This window comes from Stegodyphus dumicola, chromosome 5 (genome assembly GCF_044657685.1).
Source record: "Stegodyphus dumicola isolate Sdum_Otavi_A_Nest chromosome 5, ASM4465768v1".
In the NCBI taxonomy this organism is placed as follows: domain Eukaryota; kingdom Metazoa; phylum Arthropoda; class Arachnida; order Araneae; family Eresidae; genus Stegodyphus; species Stegodyphus dumicola.
Genome location: NC_140772.1, coordinates 180,934,708 through 180,957,236, shown reverse-complemented (window position 1 = coordinate 180,957,236; position 22,529 = coordinate 180,934,708). Strand labels below are relative to the sequence as shown.

General features: G+C 31.2%; 1 protein-coding gene across 2 annotated transcripts in view; it reads left to right on the top strand.

Moving 5' to 3' along the window:
* Positions 1 to 13,328: 13,328 nt before the first annotated feature.
* The window catches only part of LOC118182844 (gamma-aminobutyric acid type B receptor subunit 2-like), a 591,214-nt gene continuing 582,013 nt past the window's right edge, over positions 13,329 to 22,529 (top strand). For both annotated transcript variants that reach the window (XM_035352237.2, XM_035352236.2), the window contains exon 1: positions 13,329 to 15,338. In XM_035352237.2, the coding sequence (XP_035208128.1) occupies positions 15,063 to 15,338 (276 nt within the window). In that variant the 5' untranslated portion in view covers positions 13,329 to 15,062. The remainder of the gene's footprint in view (positions 15,339 to 22,529) is intronic.

Below are 22,529 nucleotides of genomic sequence, written 5' to 3'. Positions count from 1 at the left end.
CAAATCAATGCTTTACCTCTCAACTGCAGATTAATCGAATTTTATTTTAAATGATTCAACATAATTTACGATAACAAGTGCGGTAGTTTAAATGTTTAATATTAGCAATTAAGGTTAGTAACTTTATTACATTAAAACATGTTAAACCATTTAAATATGTGGAGGGACTGATTTTACGAATGAATTCCTAAGGTACCTGTCTGATAGTAAAACTACAGTACGGAAAACTACAACATATTTTGTCACTTATGCGGCCGGCATTGCATTAAAATCTATATTCCTGGCATTCAGTAGTCTTTACCTCTGAGAAATTCAAACAAATTATCATAATTTAAATTGAAATCTTAGACTTTCTTTTCTAGATATACAAATCATGTAATGTGTGGTATCATTTATTTAGTTTATAAAAATGAATTTTATTCTTGCAGAAATTAATAGACGTCATCTAATATTTAAAGTTGAGACAAAATAAAGGAGATTCACTTTCCTCTCTTCTGTTTAATTTTATTGAAACAGATCGTTTTACCTCTCTCATTTACAACTGGTACAGAGAAGTATATTTTTCATATTACGGGACTTCTTTATGATTACAATGAGAAGCGCATTTCAGTAAAAATTTCATAATTTCGTCTATAGTTATTTTTAATCAATACATTTTTTTACACTGTGGACGAATTCCTTGAAGATAAATTTTATTTATGGAACTATCTGCTGCAAACAATACGCTTGCAGGAATTCCTTTCTCTACACTGTTGGGTCCATCCAGAAAACATGTCTATTTCTAAACTCTTTGTTAACCTGACTCTAACAACCCTTTGATAAATGTAATTTATGTCATCTAAGGAAAACTGTTTATTTTATTCGATTATTACTAACTGCGATTACAATATAAATTCAATGAAGTATTAGTGCTTTGATAATCACATTTGTTTTAACTAGATTACTTTATGTTTAATCTGGTGATAATTCATGGTCATGATGTGGAAATAAAGCCAGAATCTAAAATAGATAAAATATAATAAGTAGAATAAAAATGCAACAGGAGTATCATTTTCCTATCGATATCAGTAAAAGAATTATACTTGCATACTTTCTTTAAAATACTATAATATTATGCAAAATACTAATAACATAACGCATTGAAGAAATTTATCTTGCGTATGTAATAATATAAAGTAAATAAATGTAATAAACTTTAATACTTCAAACTTTGTGATAATTTAAAATATAGATATCATGTTTAATATATCTTTGCTCCATTAATAAATAAAATTGTTTAAGAATTAATAATAGGTTTAGTTATTTATTAGACGTATTATTAAAGAAATCTTTATGTATGTGCGTCTTCTTTCCATTGTGAAAACGTGGGGACACCTAGAGCGATCAAAATTAGAACAAACATAGCCCTCAACACAAACATGTGCACCTCCAAATCCAAATCAAATTTGTTTGTATTTATTTCATATTTTAATGAATGTTATTCTGAGATTTAAAATCAATGTGTTTTCATTGCTTGAAATAGAAGACACTTTTATATCCTCCGCTATCACTTTTATATCCCCTTACGTTACTTTCGTTGATTCGAAAACTTTTTTTCAGCATGTATTGTACCTCAGGAAGAACGATTTCAGGTAATGAATATATAAGCTAATTCTCTCGCTTTCCTAGCTTGCCTTCGTGGTGTGGTGGTCTGCACGCTGAGCGCGTTTTCCAGAGGTCCGCAGTTCGATTCCCGGCGACGACGTTGCTAATTTTTCATCTTGCCTGCTTCCAGTTATACCTAATGTCTCTATAGTGATGTAGTGGTCAGCACACTGAGTCGGTATTTCAGAGGCCCGTGCTTCGATTCCCGGCGAAGGCGTTTGATAATTTTTCATCTTTTCTGCTTCCCAAAAATTCTTATGTCCCTACAGTGTCTTCAGTGTTACGTAATAATCATGTCATGAGGATTAATTTCTAAATAACACAGACTCGGGCTTATTATAAGCAGTTTAGAGTGAAGCTGATTAGGTTATTTTTGGTAAGATATATAATAAATATTTAATATTTCGCCCTGCCTAATATTAATTTTCACAAAAATGAGTATGAAATGTTATTTTGTCTCTTAGTTTACATTGAAATAAGAATTATAAATGAATATTAATGATTGAAAAAAATTTATTTGAAGGCATAAATAAATTAATTTAATGCATCTTTGTGACGTTGGTATAATATTAGTTTTCCTGTGAAAACCAAAATAAATTCAGTCTTTCTTGCTCTATTTAATTTCATTCCGTTTTTCGTTTTACATCTCTGAATTGCCTTTAAAGATTCTATTATCCTTTTGCATTTTTCTGTTACAAGATTTGTTATAATGTCGTAACTAAAAAACTGTTAAGGGCTCTTTTATTAGGGCTATCTAGTTTTTTTATATATTTTAGTTTGTGACAAATTTATGAATGATGGCAGTATCTCGGTTAATTCATGTAGTAGAAAAATCACAATGTATTTAAAATTAAAATAATAAAAAAATACTATGTATCATATCACAAAGGATATTTTTAATATATTACTTACAATTTCTTATTAGAAGAATATATTTATGTTTTCTAATAAATACCTCTTTAATATAAATTCTGAAATATTATTAGCAAGGTTTTGAGAAGAACTGGAAAAGTGGTAAACGAAATGCATTTAGAATAAGATACATTTTAATAGTCTTATTCTTTTTGGGCTATTTTAACAGATTTACTAGAGTGAAATTCCTGTTTAAAGTTAAATGATAACAGTAAAAGACAAATAAATTTATACATATATTTATATAGCATTGTAATAATTAAAAGAATTAATTGAGTTCATCTCTTTCCCACACACCATAATCCACAGCAAATTCAACGAAATAAAATTGTTAGTGCTAATTCTGCTTAGAATTTCACAACTTGAAAAATACGTAAGTGCATTCAGTTTCTCAAGGTTTATTTTGACTATGGATACCACAGAAAATATACTCTCAAATGCAATTAAAAAAAGCTGTAACAAATTAAAACAAAACTTTTATGAATAATCTAATCCAGCGGTCCTCAACCGGTGGTCCACGGGCCACTGGTGGTCAGTGAAAACATTTTGATGGTCCGCAGAAAAATTGGGACATTATTTATATTTTTATGAAAATTCAGTTTAAAAAATGGCGAATAATACGGATTATACGGTTTTTTTTTTAAATTTTAGCGAAATTCCCTCTGAATTTAGCGAGTTTTAGCTACTTTTGTAGGTGTATCTAGCGACATTTCAAAGTGAGAGTTAGCATCCATTGATATACAGCTGTTATTAATAAGAGCGCGAACTGGATTTCAATTTCCTTTTGAATTACAAACATATGCTATTGTGGTCATTAATAACTCAGTTTTCTCTGTGTCTTTAGGCATCTTGATGGATTTTTATGAGAACAAGCTGCATTCTTGTTTATAATTCCATCACTAGAAGTTTCCGTTTTTGTTTTGTCTGAATGTTGATTGATAGCGCGATTGCTGAGTAAGCAATGATTATTATGTTTACAATAATTACAAACTGGCGGCACTGCCAGATTATTAATATTGCTTTGCATTTGCCGGTTTTTTGTTGCTGTTCGTGAAGTTCCTTTCCAGTGATATGGAAATGTGATGCTTTCTCTACAAGAAAGTAAGACTTTTGTACTTTTCATGTAATTTTTCAGTGTGAACGAAATATGCGTAGTTTGTTGATTATAATTGCATAAATGTATTAAACTTCTTTTCATTCATATTAGTGGTCAGCCAAATATAAAATTACATATGTAGTGGTCCGTGAATTTCTATGGGTTGACGACCGCTGATCTAATCTACCCTAATTTGTCATGTTCTATCTTTATTGGTAAGAATCTTGTCAAGACACTTCGTAATTTAGAGATAAACTTGATTCTGAAATTCTGATTTTATTATAACTATTGCAAAAACAAGATAAAGCTCTTACGGATGAGCATTTTTATGATCTTTTGAGAAACGATCATAAAAAATTCGTAAAATCAGCCCCTCCACATATTTAAATGGTCTAACATGTTTTAATGTAATAAAGTTACTAACCTTAATTGCTAATATTAAACATTTAAACTACCGCACTTGTTATCGTAAATTATGTTGAATCATTTAAAATAAAATTCGAGTAATCTGCAGTTGAGAGGTAAAACGTTGATTTGGTCATTGTTAACGATGCTTGGGCCGAACAAGGACCCCGAAGTAAAGATTAACGAAATTCAATTTATATGTCTCTGTTTATTCATGTGTTAAAGCTGGAAAGGAATTTTATAATTTTACTTCGATTGACTTTCGAAGCTATGATGTTAAAGATATTCATTATGAAAGATAGAAAATTTCTCAAAAATTTTTTATTCAGAGACTGCAATATATTAAGAAATGAGATTTTGCAGTTATTTTAATTGGGAGATTTGTCTCCTTTTAATGTAACGTGATAAGTATATTATTAAATTAAATACATTAAAAATCGTTTATTATAGGTTTTGCAGCATCTACAATACAGGTTCTTCAAGAAGTATGATGGCTTTACACTCTGGTAAATCCATCTTATAATTTGGATACACACATTATTAAGAGAGTTCTGTTGCAACTAATCTGCCGAATATCATAGTTTATGCAATTTATTTGAATCTAGAGATTTTTCGCCTTTTAATCTAGCTTGATTAGTATATTATTAAATTAAATAATATAAATCGTTTATTATAGGTTTTTCATCATCTACAACACAGGTTCTTCAAGAAGTATGACAGGTTTACGCTCTTGTAAATCTATTTTATTACTTGGGTACACCCATTATTTAAGTGCGTTTTGTTGTAACTAATCTAGCGAATATCATAGTGTGTTATCATATACACTACTGAATTTACACTACTGAATACCACACCTACTGAACTTTCTCAAAATGCTCAGAATACTTACATTAGATTATCGCCGAACACAATTATTTACCATCACACTATTAGCTTAAAATCACTGAAGCGTATTTTGTGAAGAAAAAGGACTGAATGACTAATTTAGTTTATCGATTTATATTTAGTTTATTGATTATCGGCACGGATTGAGTTCAAGAGGATTCACAATTAACCTATACAATAGAAACCATGGTAAGTTTAAAGAATTCGTGAATTATTTTTAGATGGCAAGGACGCTGTAAGAACATGGTCATTAGTTCCATTTCTGTCTGTGACTGAAGAATACCTAGTAAAAACCCTAAGGGCATAAATCTTTCTTAAGAATTTAATACAAAAAAGAGAGCAAAGATTAAATTAATCTGGCTTAAATTATAGCTAGACAAACTCTCTAATCTACAAGTTGAATTTTTGTCTGGGATTTGACTACAGTATCAAACAGATATATACTGTATAAGAATAATAAAAGTCGGAAATTGACAATGTTTTAAATAACACAATGTCCAACAGTGTTATAAGTTATTAAAATAGCAACACGTATTCTATAAAACTTCATTACTTATTTTCATATTCCAATTTTATACCACTTCTGTAAGCCGCTTTTAAATTTAAAATCTCTTTATTTTCTCGTAGCTTAAGTATTGAGCTACAAATTTACTTATGTTATTTCCAGTCTGAAACTTAAATCGCCCATTTGGCGACAAAATGGGCGATATCCCATGGACGGATGGAGAACCTTCTGGAACGAATTCTTACCGGTTTATCCCAGAATGTTCTCGAACTCAAGCCGAAAGCTATATAAACCCTGATGGTCTGCAGTCAGTTAGTTTACGTCTCACATCGAGTGAGTGTGTTTCGTCTAGCGAGTCTATACCTGCGGAGGCGATCGCGTCGGTAGCCGGCCAGCGAGTGCCGAGTGGGTTGTCGAGTGCACCAAAAGAGTCTCGTAGAGTATTGCGGTTAATGCATCGTCGAGAGAGCGTGTTGAGCTCCGGTAACTACTGAACGGAGAGTCAGAAGCTGTGCTCTGTGTGTCGTCGAGTGCATCGCGAGTTAAAGCGTGGAGAGTCTCGAGAGTACATGGAGTTCCGAGAACGACCAAGCAGAGTCGGGAGCTGTACTCCGGAAAGCAGAGTCGGGTGCTTTGCAGGAAGCTGTCTCCACCGTGATAGCCTGATAACCTGAAGGCTGTGTCGCTGATCGTATCAGCGTGTTTATAGTAGTTCATGGACGACTGTAAAAAGTGATTTTGAAGCTATCTGATTAATACTGGCCAATAAACTGTGTTATTCGATACTTTATTAAGTGTCGTCGTTATTCACTCCAAATCTTCACGAACCCCGTACGAACGTGAAGGAAGAAAATAACGTAACAACTGGTGTAAGAAGAATAAAAAAACGCAACAATATAATGATAAGAAAAGCTTCAAGGAATATGTCTGGAAAAACATAATAGAATAGTGCGTATGCCTGAATTTGCTTAAATAGAAATAGTAATTGAAGTAATTCGAAATTGACTACAGGAAGGATAATTTGCAAAATACTCTTATTAACATCACACTATTAGCTTAAAATCACTTAAAGATTAAATCGTTTGAAATACATTGGTACTCCATTAATTTTCTACCATTAACCTAAATTACATTATACTAGAACTAACAGTAATATTGAATTTAATGCATTTGAAATACATGAAGGCAACATATAACTACTTGAACATAAGATTTCTTTTCCACAAATCAAATATTTAATCAACACCACGATAATTGAAATAGAGAGTTAACGTTTTACAAGTAGAACATCAACTTAATAAATGCTCTATCTTTTGGGGATCTCTACGTTTCCAACTAATTCTGCATACAAAGGAGATGAAGTCAAATGTGCAGATTTATATTCAGATTCTGACAGTCATGCTCTTAAATAGGATTAGATTCCTTGAGGTAGAAACAGCCAACTCAGCTTTTAACTTCTGTCAAGTTAGATGTTTAGTGAATGAAAATGTTAGGAGGTAGACAGTAACTTCCTATTTATTATCTGTTACAATAGACATGCTTTTAATTACGTCTATTGTTCTTTTCCATACTTATAGTTCAGATGTATTAAGCGAAACGAAGGATTAGTGAAAGAGACATTTAAGTTTATTTATTCAAATAAGTATGATACCCTTGAACGTGTCATCTATATATCTATTTGTCCATTTTAACCATTGATTAGACTAGAGCAGTCTTTTGTATACCAGGAATATTTATTCTTCAAGACAGAAGAGATACACGCCAAAGTAAAACATAAAATTAGTAAAGTAATAACCTTGTGTTTTGCGTAGACTTTAGTCAAGGCTCTATTGATTTCGAGGGCAAAGAAGTATAAATCCCTGTTCATCAGGAGCAAAGAAATCTGCCCTGGGAAAGCCCTGGTTGTATTTATACCCAACAGGAATAAAGCGAAGGAGAAGGTAGCGCCATCTGTCTGCAAAAATAGTAACGAAATTGAATAATTAAGTCCCTGTTCATCAGGAGCAAAGGAATATGCCCTGGGAAAGCCCTGGTTGTATTTATACCCAAAAGGAATAAAGCGAAGGAAAAGAGAGCTCTATCCGTCGGCAAAAATAGTAACGAAATTGAATAATTAAGTTAATAGGATCTTAAAAGCGTTAGGAAAGACTGTATTGGAATTAAACTCCTTAACTAAAAAAAAAGGCTTTGTGAATGTCAAAAGCTTCAAGAAAATCCAATTTACCAATAAAAGTAGCTTTTTGGAAATTATTGCAAACCCCAAAGTCTGAATTAGAAATGCATTTCCAACTATGATTAGCTATCAAAAAATTTGTTAAATTCGCATTTTCGTACATAAAAATCATGTTCTTCGATGCGAAACTTTAGCGCTTTCTTAATTTGTATGTAATATTCTAAGTTTGTCAACCATTTTCGCTTACATTTCTCTGAGCTTACGGGGGGGGGGGAGCTCTCGGGCAAATTAAAGCAAACTTAGTTTGCGTTTGAAGGTCTTCCTAAAATTAAATTTACCCAAAGTAAATTGCACATATCCATTCTCAGATAAGAACAAAAAATATCTATTTTTGTAATTAAATGCAAAAAGGATAACAAAAAAGTTCTTTATCACGATAGTGGTAAATAAAATATTGAAACATAACTCGTATGCTCTTCTTTTCTAGAAAAAATGTCTTTTTCAATTAAATTGTATTGCAAAAATAATTGTTTCATTGAAAATGTACTTAAGCAAGTGTTTGTCATAAACCGGTATCACAAAATACACTAGTAAACCAAATCTGGGATCCAATTTAATGATTAATTAACATGCTTTCTACGTTGTTTTCCATACTGTTTTGCTTTAAAAATATTCCATTTATAATTTAGAGATCAAGGCGAAGTGAGACATATTATTCTAAAGAAAAACTGAAAACTTTACGTTGGTATTATATAATTTCATCGAAACCTGTTTTAGGCAGTACTTTGCACATCAGTTTCAACCATACATAAACTAATGTATGCACTGATCTTTTCGGCCTACTCGATATTTTCGGTTATCCGTGCAATGAATAGAAAATTCAAGATTTGCTATATTTATACAACAAAAAGAGGCTTAGTTAAATAAAACTCTCAATAAATACAAATATTTCATTAAATTCACTTTGTCTGGATCATAAAAAAGAAAGTTTAAAGAAAATGTCTATTGGAATCAATGCCTATGTTCACGCAATAAAAGGAAAAGCTATTAAACTTAATTTATTGTAGATGTCCAAATGTGATTTAAAAGTAAACAAAAAAAAATTGAGTAATTCTAAAAGTATAGCTAATAGAACAATGGTATGCTTTTAAGAATGAAACATTTTATTGCCAGAGTAGTTGCGTTTTTAGTATGAGTCACAGGTGCACGGACTAAGGTATGACTTGGTTTAACTAGAACATTGAGGGAATTGGCAGTTACTTAACTGAGATAGGATAAGGACACCTTAGCAAGTATGGACGCTTGAAATTATATTTTCTTTGAGAAAACGAGAGTGCTAAATATTTGCCGATTCGAAAGTCTGGAGATAAACGGGAAAAGAAATACTTCAAGACCTTCGGATCCCCTTCCTGCTGCTGGCTTTTCACTAAAATTAATATGAAATATAAGCATTCAGTCTTGGTTGAACTGCTGCAATTAATAACTTATACCACAGTTAATAAGGTCAGTCACTAAAGTATTTGCTAATGCCTAGAAACATATTTCTTACATCAAATTCAGAAACATCCAACTTCAGGTTTTCTAAATCTCAGGAATAACTATCTAAATATAGACTTCCTATTAACTTATATATTGATGCAAACTGTACTTTGACTCCGCAAATTTGAGAAAGTGAGTAGTGAAACAACCAGCTGACAGCGGGCTCTTTTCAAGAATTCTGTTTTGAATCGATAAGCTGCTGAGTGAAGTTTTCATAGTTGTTTACATACTGAAGGGTTATTTATTTTTAATAAACGAATTATTTACAGACAGAGTTTTCGGTTCTCGAGTCCATGCTATTAGGTTTCGCTAGCTCTTATAATATTGTAATTATTCCGCTTTATGCTGTTGATGTTGACATCTAATTTTCTAAGCCAGCTTTGAATGTTACGTTAAGTTTTAATTTGAATTTGACCGTTACCTTAAATTTCATCGCCACAAGCGGTGGTTGTTTGTTAAGCACAAAACATACGTTTATGTTAAAGTTCTCATTTAACAAAAAGGTTATTTTAACCTTCTCAAGACTCTGTGATTAACTTCAGATATGGCGATAATTTGCTCTAAGTCTGTTAGGAATTCGTGACTAGTTTAATGAAATCAAAAGTGTAGTTAGTAACGTGAGTAAGAGCCAGTTTCCTTTGGAAATTACTCATGAATGCCTTCTTCTTAATGTAGAAAGCTTTATTATTCTTTATCTAAATTAATTAACTAACCAGCTTATTTTAAAAGAATAATTTATAGACTAATTCTCATTAAATACCTGCACATATATTTATAAAATACAAATCCATATAAAACTGATCAATTGTCTTACGAGCAAAAATAAGTAGAAAACTGCAGTGATTCATAGCGAGCCATATAACACAACGCGCAATTTATTCCCAATCTATTCCAAAAATTAAAAAAAAAAAAAAAAAAAAAAAAAAAAAAAACTGCTTAATACGTATAAGAATTTGGCTTTGAGTGAAGTTTTACTAAAGTAATTTATTTTAATAAAGTAGGTAAGTAACACCGTCAAGAAGTATCTGAATAATTTAATTTCGCACAATTGTATGCCAGATAGAATCTGAGAGTTACAGTGCTCTTAGTTAATTGCGAACACTCTGTCACTTAACTTTGATTCTCTCTCATTATTTAACCTAATTTAAGTTTCACTTCTGGTGAAGCTGACGGAGAACATAAATGAAGGAAAGCTTTAATACCAAAGATAACAATTAAAATAATCCTTAAAATATTCCGGATTTTATGTCTTGAAAGAGAAGAAAATATTATCACTTAAGAGAAATATTAAATTCAAGGTCACCGGTTAAGTGCAACAAATAGCAAATATTGGGTCAGTCCGTAAATTCGTGCGCATTTTTGGTAAATTTTTAAATAATATAAAATACAAAATTTAACATTTTAATCAATTATATATTTTCCTCCATTATCTACAATGTCTCGCCATCTTACAGGCAGCTTTTTTACGCCATTGCTGTAGAAAGACTGGTTTTGATACAAAAAAACTTGAAAGTTCGTTGTGTACATCCTGTTTAGAATTTACTTTTTTTTTCCAGTAAAACATTTTGTAAGGCACGAAATAAGTGAAAATCACTTGAGGCAATATCTGGGTAGTAAGCAGGATGTGGCAAAAGCTCCCAATTAAATTCACTAATTTTTTTGCAGCGTTGTTCGAGCCGTATGCGGTCTAGCGTTATCATGATGAAACAATACTTTCTTGATATTCACCAATAGTGGGCGTTTTTTTGATCAATTCTGAGTTTAGACATCAATGTTGTTCACCATAAACTTCTGAATGAATCGTTTGATTTGGTTCTAACAGTTGAAAACGTCCTGAACGGGGTTCGTCATCAATGCTGATTTTTCCAACATTAAATATTTTAAACCATTTCTGGGCAGTCCTTACATTAATAGTGTGTTCACCATGTACACTATTCAGTTTTATCGCTGCAAACCTGGAAGATTCACCACACGAAAATAAGAAATGTAGCACAGCACGTTTGTACTGATTATCTATATTCATTTTCTATGGGTTCTAAAATGCGTTCGATATTTACGAAAGTTGGTGATGAATAATATGTTAGTCAAACGATGACAAGTTTCAACAGGTTCAAAATTGTATTGTTTTAGTAAATACGTCATAGTGAATTCCACGCATACTCTTAATGCGCACAAACTGACACGATAGATCCCCGAACCTATCCAATGCAAACAGTGCATTGGATCAATGCAACAATGTTTTGGATGCAAACAATGCATTGGATCAATGCAACAATGTTTTGGATGCAAACAATGCATTGGATGCAATGCAAACAATGCATCCTTATAGCTTCAAGCAAAAAAGCCCCTTCCGTATTAAATAAAAGCACAATTGTCCACATGTTAATTTATGTTAAATAATATTATAGCACGTGTTTTTTAATATTTGGCTTCACCAAACGGAACAGATCCTTTTAATATTTTATGGTATATAAAATTAATTCTGGGAGTTGAACTCCTATGTTAGGAAACCTAGCCTAAATTTCAGCTCAAAACTATTTCATGAACTATTTTGAATTTGCATATCAAGACCAGAGTGCAACTTGATTTTAAAATTATTTCTTTTTCTGTTTTTTTAATGTTTTAAACTTTGTTTTTAAAATTTCAATAGTAAACACTTCATCAAACTGTAATCAGAAGTTTACAGACTGCGTTATTAATAGTCTTTGTTTCAGCATGCTTCAAGTTTGAAAAATCTCTGCTAGTAAAATTCTGTATATTAAAGTCATGAATTTTAATACATCTTCTCGTACTCCGAAGAGAAAGGGATTCAGGATTATTCTGAGAATTTTGGTAACAATCAGAATTGAGCAATAGACTTCTGAAAATTTACTCGGGTTATTCTTAAACTACAGTGCTAAGATTCCCTCAAATAAGATAGAGGTAATTTCAGTGGAAAAGTTTAATCTTATGGTTAAATTAATCAACAATTAAAAAATCCAAATTTTCTATGGTCTCTATATAGAAAGAAATCTCAAGTTAAATGTTAGGTATTTTCATTTTTCACGCGCTCAAGGAAAGAGACTTTACAAAAAAATTCCCTGGTATGAATTTCACAGTCACAGTTAGCCAAGTTGATAACGGGCATTAATTTACCGAGTATCGGTTAATCTAAAAACGAAAAACTTTTTATGTATATTTGTTCTCTATATTCTCAAAAATTCTCTACTAAAAGTTGCATTAATAAGCATTAAAAGTTGATCTTAACCTGCAGGATTATTTAAATTTTCCTCCTCTAGAGTGAGAAATAACATACAATATTATTTTTTCAATGTAAAATAACTCGCAAACTTTTTAAATGAAATAAATAACTTATTTCAGCGTTTAAAATTCCTCTCTTTTTCTTTTATCAGTCTCATTGATTTTGTTAAATCTATGCATTTAATTTTTGTAATATAAAACATTTTAGTACTAAAAAGCTTAATATTTGTGTACATAAAACAGAAGAATATAAAGATAAAAGTGAATCTAATCATCCTGTGAAAAATCATATTAAAAATTGCACTGATATGACTGATGTTTTATTCATAAGCATCTGTCTTTCAAGATGCAAAACGATATTTCCATCTATTATATATTTTGCGATAATTTTGAGACGTTACTGCGAAGTCTTCCGTCGTTTACGTCATCATCGTAAAAGTTTATAACCAATTTATATGCATTACCTTATTCCCTTTCTTAAACGTAAATAATGGGAATTTTTACAACGGAACGATATTTCTTTTTCTTTTCTTTTTTTTTTTTTTTTAGATCTTTCCAAGAAATAATAAATTTCACGTTTGCTTGTAATGTGAAGGGAAAGAGCAAAGGAATGCTTGAAAACTCTAAACATAATTCTAAATCTCGAATGACCATTTTGCAGCCCATAAATTTGGATGCAGTGCTGAATGCATCCTTACACTTGAATATGCTCTGTATAATATCGTGGAACATGATCGATGCATTGGCAAGTGCGGTAGCACAAAAAAAAAAATGAAAAGAAAATATTGTTAAATTACGTGCAGAAACTGAGAATGTAATAATCGACGTTATTACGGCACACGCCAGCCCGGGCAAGTCTCACAGCGCCACCTAACGGAGACGGGAAAGATATTTCAGGTAGAGAAGCCCCGGCAGTCGCTTACGAAGTTTTCAGCAGTGAAGCCACGTTTAAGATTCAAAAGAAAAAAAGTTTGAGGTTAGGCGGCCCACTGAATTTTCGGTGTTTTAAGAAACCTAACATAGGTAATCACTTAAGACTATATAAAACTTCTTAAATTTAAAGTATCCGAGGTATAGAAAAGGAAAAAATTAAAATGATTTTAGAAGGAATGGGTGCCGGAAATTTCTTTCGCATCCGATGGCCATTGATTTAAATTATGGAGAAAAGTCTAAGAACTTCGAACTTTCAGCAGCAGTTGCGATTTCACTTCCTTTCAAAGGCAGATGGAAAGAAATTTTCATGAAGAAATGTGAGGATGTAACAGCAAAAAAAAAAAAGGTGACTTTTAAGAATTTGTCTAAATTTTAAAAATTGGTATACTTTATTGCGTTAAAACAGCACAGATAAATGCCAATAGAAACTGCTTTATTTTAATTAACAGTTTGTTTCAACTTAAATATATTTTACTCTAAAAGAGGAAAAAAATCATGTCTCTAAAAATGGATGCTTTATTTTCCTTGTACTTTTACGAGGTGATTAGTAGAATTTTTCATTTAAATCTTTTTTTGTCGTACTTAGGTCTGTATAAAAATAGACCAAAACAGTCTATACTAGTTGGTTAATGCTGATGATAATTAAGTAGAGTACTTTAGTAGTATACTGTAGGAATTTTAATAAAGAAGTATTATATTAGTTCGTCACTGTCTATCGTAGTACAATAAAGGAAACTGAAAGATATAAGTGAGAATTTATCCCATAATATAAATTTATCAAAGTTTCATTGTGCAGTTTGTGAATATTTGTCATTATCTGTCTATGTGAAAAAAAATTAAACGCACTTACTTGATTAGATTCGATAAATTATATTTCTGAAAGCATTATACAAAATTCTCACTGTTCTTTAACTTGTTCTGTGAGTCGTGTTTGGTATTTTGTAAGAGGCAATGCACTACGTTTGTTAAACTGCACATTGCGCCAAAACATTCTGAATCATTTCGTGAAAATATTTAGAACTTTGCATAAAGGTGTTTATTTCATTCCATTGTTCTCATCTAAAACGTTTTAACTTCCTTAGATGTAGTACTTCTGGCGCCATTTTACAGGTGCTAAATATTGAATAGTTATATGTGTCTTTTATTTGAAAATATATGATATCAGTCGTTGTGAAAAGAGATCATCCGCGCATTAAATATGTTGAAATTACTTAGTCATGATGATTCAGTGATAAAAACAGTTGCAGAAAACAATCAATTTTTAAGCAAAAAGTCCTTCTGTAATTAATGGAAATCTTGTTTTCATTAAACAGAGCATCAAGAGTCTTTAGCTGCAATCTACATGTTGTGTGCTTAGTATTCAGGGTAAAGAAATATTTGGAGACTTTTCTAACTGATTTCTCTCCTAAGATGCTTTTGAACTGAAGGTATAATTTTTTAAGAAAAATTAGGGTTAGTGTTAGGATACAAGAAAATTAAACGATTTTAAACTGTTTTGCTAATCTGAAGATTTCAGTAAACGCCCAAATTTTTACTCGATTTTTAACTTAATGTTATTCTATTAAGTGACTGAGGACATTCTGAAAGGGAACAGAACATTATCAATCAAGTTATTTGAACCACGAAATGCACCAACTTCAGTATAGAAGTCGTCAGAAAAAAATGATTTTAATCTAGGACGGTAATACTGTCTCATAATCTGCTACACATTCCATAGCAGCTGTACTGCCATGCTGAGAGGAAGATACCCAACTTCCGGTATTACAAAATTACTCCTCTATTTCCGCTTCCTCATTCCTTTACTGATGGCTCAAGTTTCTTCTGCCTCCATCTCATCGCAAGCCAATATACACATTGGAGCGTTCTTCCCCCTCTCCTTCAACATCTCTGAAGGTTCGATAGGAAGAGGTGTTGCCCCAGCTGTCAAATTGGCCGCAAGACACATCAACAGCAGTCCACTTATTCTGAAAGACTACAGGCTGGTTGTGCAAGTTTACGACACGATGGTGAGTACTTTCGAATTTTGCTTCTTTTTAATGTTTTTATGCGATATCACCAGCAACATGTGAAATTTTCAGATTCATTTAAAAGTTTCACTTTCTCTTTAACTGCATAAAACAAATGTGATGAACCCATTCCTTTTGTGTTCATTTTGCAAGCTGTTTCAACGAGTTTTATTCTTTTATTTACGTTAAATATTGCCATTTTAATAATGAAATTATGAAACTCAAACAAAGTATCTCTAACTTTACATCTGATATCGTTTCTTAATCAGGTTACATTTACTAAAATGTCAAAACGCTCCGTGTGACTTGTTATTTCTTGACGTATTTTCTAAACTCAAAAGAAAATATTAAACTCACTAGTCCACAACAAATAAATGTATCTAACACTCTAACAGCTTTCCTTTTGAACTATTTATTAGTCCAAAGGGATTTGAATCCCGAAGGACTATTAGTTTCGTTTTGGCATTTTGCGTCGGACTCATAAATGTCGGTTCACTTTTCAAACTGTTGCCACAAAATGTTAGAGTCCTGCATTATATTTGAAGAAATAAATAATGAAAAATCTGCATAAATGTATGTATATTTCTCGTATTGTGATAAAACAACGGTACATAGAGTCATCGAATTTTGAATAACGTAATCCTCCAACGAATATGAGCATGTGGAAGACCAAATTTGAAATTTGAAATTTGTTTTATGATCGATTTCCTATTTTTTAAAACTTTGACGAATTTTTTATTAACAAACTCAAGGATTTCAAAGCGAGCAATGCCAACGTTGTGCAGAAAAAACATTTTTATCTCCAGCGCGTGAGTCTCTGTATCGGAAATTCTAAAGATATGCTCGTTTTAAAACTATTTTGCGATATTGCTGTTGCACTGGATCTTATGGTTTAAGTGCGAGGAACATGATATTTAATAAAGAAAGGTAACACACAAAATGTTAAAAAACGCCCCTTTGGACGTAATTTAAAATCTGAAACATTTCAGATTTTTTTTTTAACTTGTTTGGTTGTAAAATTAATTTCGAAATTTTATCGTCAAAGATAATTTATTTGGATGAATGAAAAGTTAATTGAAATAATCTTTAAAAATATTTAAATCGATAAAATTGTAAATGAATGAAATGCCACTTACTAGACAGAAAGATACCGACTCCATAAAACTAGTTAATGGTAGAATAACTACAGTAGGCTCAGTTTTAAATAATAATAAAGGCACACACGCAAAGTAAATATAAAGCGCAATTCTTCTTTACAGTTTGTTTGAAGAGCATATTACTTTATACTTATTTCGAATGCAAAAAAGGGTATGGTTAGCATTTAAAGCATTAATTATTCATCTATTTGAGCTAGAAGACAACCGTAAATTTCTGAACGTAAATTTGCTTTCTTGACATCCTTAGCGTAAATTACTATTTTAGTTTACTAGAGATGAAAGTCATGTTGTTTTGCATAGAGAATTTTGTCACAGAGACGTCTGAAAAATAAGTGCACTTAAAATCATTTTATATTGTAAAAGTGAAGCTCACAGATGTATTAAAGAATGCTCGTAAAGAAAGATATTTTCAAACTCGTTTCTGGAATGTAAAACGATGATCTTTACAAATGTGTAAGGTTATGTGTATTCTTGAGTTTTAATATTATGTATAAATTATCTATCAGCATAAACTTAAGAGACACTTTTACCGTTTTTATATGATACTAAGAATCAGTTTCTCTGCTTCTGGGAATCATATAAATATCTAAGGCATTTATTATTTATTGTAACATATTTGCATTTATAAAATTCGACAAATGTATATAGCATACTGCTCTAACACTGAAACTTTTTTCCAACGACTTTGAGGTATTGTAATTTAAAGCTACATGATGAATTCTTGTGTTATTCATAGTAAATAAATCTTAATTCAAGCAGGGAGACACTATGTAAAATCATTTTTCGTAAATCATGAGAGCTTCTGTATAACAATAAGTACTACATATAGATTTATTTAAATCCATATTCCAACCACGACTTTGAAGTGGCGAATATAGATGAAAAATAGACGAATATGGATGAAATGGAAGAAAAGGCAGGTAGTGCAATGAAACTTTGAAGCAATTGTTATGCCGAGTTCTTATGAAAGAAGCGCGAGTTAAGCACTGAATTTGTTTTATTAATTTTTTTTACAATATTCTACGTAAAATAACGCGAGCTTAATGTAAAAATTCAGTATGTTAGTGCACTTAAAATCATTTTAAATTGTAAAAGTGAAACCAACGGTAAAAAGAAAATGAAACTAACGGTAAAAATGAAAAGCAGTAATAATAATAATTGATACTTATGTTAAAATGTAATTTACTTTCCATAACAAATATATTTTATGAATCAAGCAGCTGCATGTTTACTTTACTGCGTTTTATATCGGCAGCGGTTATTCAGCGGCTACATAATTACCCAAGAATTTAATATGATTCCAGGCATTTAATGTTACTTCAAATTTTTATTGCAAAAATATTCTTTTCCCGAATATTACAATTCTATGAGAAAAACTAAAAAGAAATGTAATTTAAGTATAATTAATGCTAATAGGTTTAATCTATTATCGATAATTTATAGTACAGATCTAAAATGTGGTATACGTTTTGTTTTTCTGTCTGATGTAATTAAATACTTAATTATGGCTAGGGTAAATGGATTTTCTATTTCCTGCTGCAGCACAGATTAACTGATTGTGAATTTAAATGTTATAATCAAGAGTATAGCCTATTTCTATTAAAGAGTAGATAATGTTTTAAATCTTTATTTAATGACCATCGTTTCTCATTTCCATCTTTATAAAGAATTATAGCATTCTCTCGCGTATGCTACCGTAGTGTATCGTTTAAGCAGCAATCAAAAGATCCATGGTTCGAATCCCGGTGACAGCACAGCTGACATTTTGTGTTCGCTGCTTCCATAAAAACCGATGTCTTACAATTTTATATTTCTCATTTATTTTCTTAAAGCATGGAATCACAAATGTGAAGTAAGCGTTTGTATTTTATCTATTTCTAAGCATACAAGTTAAAAGTTTAATGATTTGACTTTAAAGATGATAGGCCAAAGATTCCAATGTGTTTCATTTATTTCCGTAAATTTTTAAACTCATTTATTTAGAATAAATCTTTGCTACGTGCATTCATAGTAACTAATCATAACTATAGTATTTAAGAAAATGCTATATGTTTAGTAATGTACGAAATAATTTTATACATTACTTGTATTCATAGTATCGAATATTCTTTGTATTAAATATCCACTTTATAGAAGCGGTTCTCAACCTTTTTACTAATGAGTACCATCCAAACAAAAATTGAAAACCTTTAGTACCACTACTACAAAGTTAAAACCACGACCACTCTTGAAAACCTTTAGTACCTTTACGTAAAAATTGAAAATCTTTAGTACCACTATTACAAAGTTAAAACCGCCACCACACACTACTATCACCACTCTTGAACTAAGCTCAGATCGCATAAATTTACGAGTGTTAGAGAAATAAACTAAATCAATAAATCAGGATGTTGGGATTTTAAATTTTGAATTTAATATTTAAAAATACTTTACTTCTTACCACCTATTTTTGTCTGCATACCACCTATTTTTGTCTTCAGTACCACCGGTTGAGAACCCTGCTTTAGAGTATTAAATATGCATTTTAGATTATAACAATGTTTACATATATAAAAACTAGTTTTTAGACATTTTAAATGATTCAAATCATTTAAATGATTCAAATCATTTTAAATGATTCATATAATTTAAAATGATCAATAATCAGAAATTCATTTAAAATGGAAAATATTATGTTTTTCTTGAAGTAATGTAAATCACTAAAACGGTTTTTCACAAAATTTTGAGAAAACATTTGTTTTATTTCAACTATTTGAATTTAATATTAAGAGATAATTAAATGTAATAATTATTTATTCTATGCATAATGTTCTACGCATCCCAAGAATATCTGACATAGATTATAGCCTTCTTCAAGACACAAAATTACTTTTAACCAGTTTTATAAAAACTTATCTCTTAAGTAGATGAAATAAAATAAATAAATAATAATTTTAGAATATTTTTGTTCCGAATAAAAGGAAATCAAGTCGATTTCTTTTCGAAAAACAAATTTCCGTTTGTTGACAGCACACTGACAGGTATTTAAACAAGCTAATATTAATTTTTCATTGAATTTTCATTAATATTAATCCGACATTAACACTAAAATAAATAGTAAGGAGCTTACATGAATTTTACAGGAGAAGTATATATGATTAAGTAATGGGTTACAATAACGTTGTCACTCGTATGTTTATTTTATACGCTAATTAGAATTTCATAGCTTTTCTTTAAATGTCGTTGAGATATTTAATAAGAAAGAGTTTTCAGTTTCCCTAAATTACATTTATACTCCATATAACCTCGTTCAAAAAATTTAATAACTCGTTATTTTTTATTTGAGGTCTGAAAATAGTAAAGATTTTTATTTATCTGATTTGTGGTTGTGTTTTCGTAGAAATAATTAACGTATTTTCAAATTTTACTTTTTCCTTTCATAAGTTTTATTTACTTTTAAATACTTAGCAATTTTTAAAAATTTCTTATAAATCGCTTACGAGAAAATCCAGCTATAAACAGCAATTTTCGCAAACTTTTAGATTATTTTAGACCCATACCTGATATAAATTCATTAAAGTGAATTGTGAATGAAGAAACTCATTATAAACCATTCTCATTGTAAACCATTATGCAAGGTGTTCCATCAAGATCGTCCAAACTCTGCACAACCTGATTCTTCGCTCGAAATACATAAAAAGTGCTCAGAGTATTCGTACGACCCATAATTTTCAAGATATAGGCGAAAGAAAAGTAGGGCGTAACATTCAATACGAGGAAAAAAAAACATTGGAAACATGAATATCGTTATTTGCATATGTTTACCTAAAAGATATTCAAAATGTTCACCACGTATGTCGAAGTCTTTTGTACTGATACTCATGTTTCCAATATTTTTTCCCTTGCACCGGACATGATGTCATACTTTTCTTTCTTTTCTTTCGCTTTTATCTCGAAAACTATGGGTCGTACAGGTACAGTTCTTCGAGCCTTTTTTTTATTTATTCCAAACGAGGAATCTGAAATTGCAGACTTTGGACGGCCTTGGTGGGACATCCTATGCATCAGTTTGCTGACTTGTTTCTTTATTGTAAAGGTTCAGAACAAGAGCAAGTGGATAAAAAGTTAAGTTAGCAGTATAAAAACCTGTTTTCTGTTTCAATCATCAAGTGTGATTAAATTTACGCTTAATCTCATATCAGCTTCTGTTAAAAGGAGACTTCGGGTAAATACGATTGTATGATTAGGTTAGAGTGTTACCTGCATTTAATAAGGTAAAACGTTCCGGTATGAGGAGACATAAATGTCCCAGCTTCAGCGTATTTTCAGTATCTGACCCAGTCATCAGTATGTCATAGAATATCAGTTTAGGCAAACATCAATTGAGATAATAGAAATAATAAATGGTAACAGATAGAATAAGAGGTATATGAGTTTAGGTATGGGCTACTGTTTACTAATAGTTATATAAGTAGCGGGAGTTTCAGCTTGTAAACTTATTTTAAATTATGTGTAAATCATTTCGTATTCTATGTCTGATATGAAACAAATCTAGATTAGAGCGCCCAGGGAATTCTCTACTGAAAATGATTCGTACGTCTCAACATTTATTTTTCTTCATAACAATTATTGTTCAAAAAATAATAGCAATCTTGTTGTTGTTGAACTAATGCTCGGTTGTCAGCCCAAACCCACGAAATTCCTCGTGGCAAGGGGCGCAAGATTACGCCTGTCGTTGTCAACAGCCTTGAGCACCTTACAGGTGACAGTTCGATTTAGCTCAGCTCCGCCCCCAATTTTGTTGGAGAGCACCCTAAGGGGATGGATCCTAAAATTACTCCAATGATACTTCCCAAGTTATTTTACAAGAACAAAAGTAGGGATGATACAATACTCAAGTAGAATGAACTATACAGGAATTCTACTACTGCCTCTTTGACTAAACTGCATTTTCCTTCCATTCCTCACAGACTGAATAATAAACACTTTCTCTGCAATTTTACTAAATTTATTACTGCAATTTACTGCAAGTTACTAAATTTCTGACTGGACATGGTAAATTCAATTCATATCTGAAGAGATTTAGATTATCTAATACATACTTGTGTTCATGCAGTTTCGAGGAAGAGCATAATGTCGAACATTTGTTGTTCTATTGTTCAAAGCTCAAGGAAGGACGGAAGGAACTCATTTCTAGGTTAAACTCTGTGAATATTACATTTCCTCCCCCTCTTCACGTATTTGTCCAACATAAAATGGCTTTCTCTCTCTCTCTCCTTCGTGTCACCTGTGAATTTGTAAGTTTATTTTATTTTGTGTTGTGTTGTTGTATTTTTTTGTTTTTTTTTTACTTACCTCTGTAAGCCTTGTGTATTACTATGTGGTGCACAAGGATTTAAAATTTTCAATTTAAAAAAAAGGGGGGATGGATCCGAGGTTTCCCACCTCTCTTTCCCTATCAGCAACCTCTCTAGAGGACTTTCGGCTCACTGCATATTTAGAGCGCCCCATGCCGCACGGTCACTATACATTTACAAACATTTATGTTTTCTCCTGGATTCGAAACCGGGGCCTTCGGAACAGCAGTCAGCGACACTGACCAGTATTTACCGGTTGGGCGGTTTGAAAATTATGAAACTGCTTAGTTATTCATTTCGAGGAAGATGTTCAAAGATTTAGAAGAAATTAAAGTTAGGTTTCCTGGTTCCCATAAAATCATCTCATACACTCTGCATCTGTCAGGTTTAACACATTTTAAAACATCGAAAAACATAATGTAAAATGTGTAAATAAGAGTCTCAGTTTCGTGCTTTTGGCATGTTGCCTACATTACTTGATCTATGATGCATTATTTTTTCCCTAAAGGCGTAAATTTGAGTAAAATATGTATAACATATAAACATTTTTAAACTAAATTTTAACCTGCTTATTTATTGCGAATTATATTTTGTGTTAATTAAGAAAGTCTCCTATGTTTTCGTTTTGGTAACACACTGTAAAAAAAGTCTGTGTTTTCCTAACATATAAAGATACTATAATATTAAGCTCTAGAATT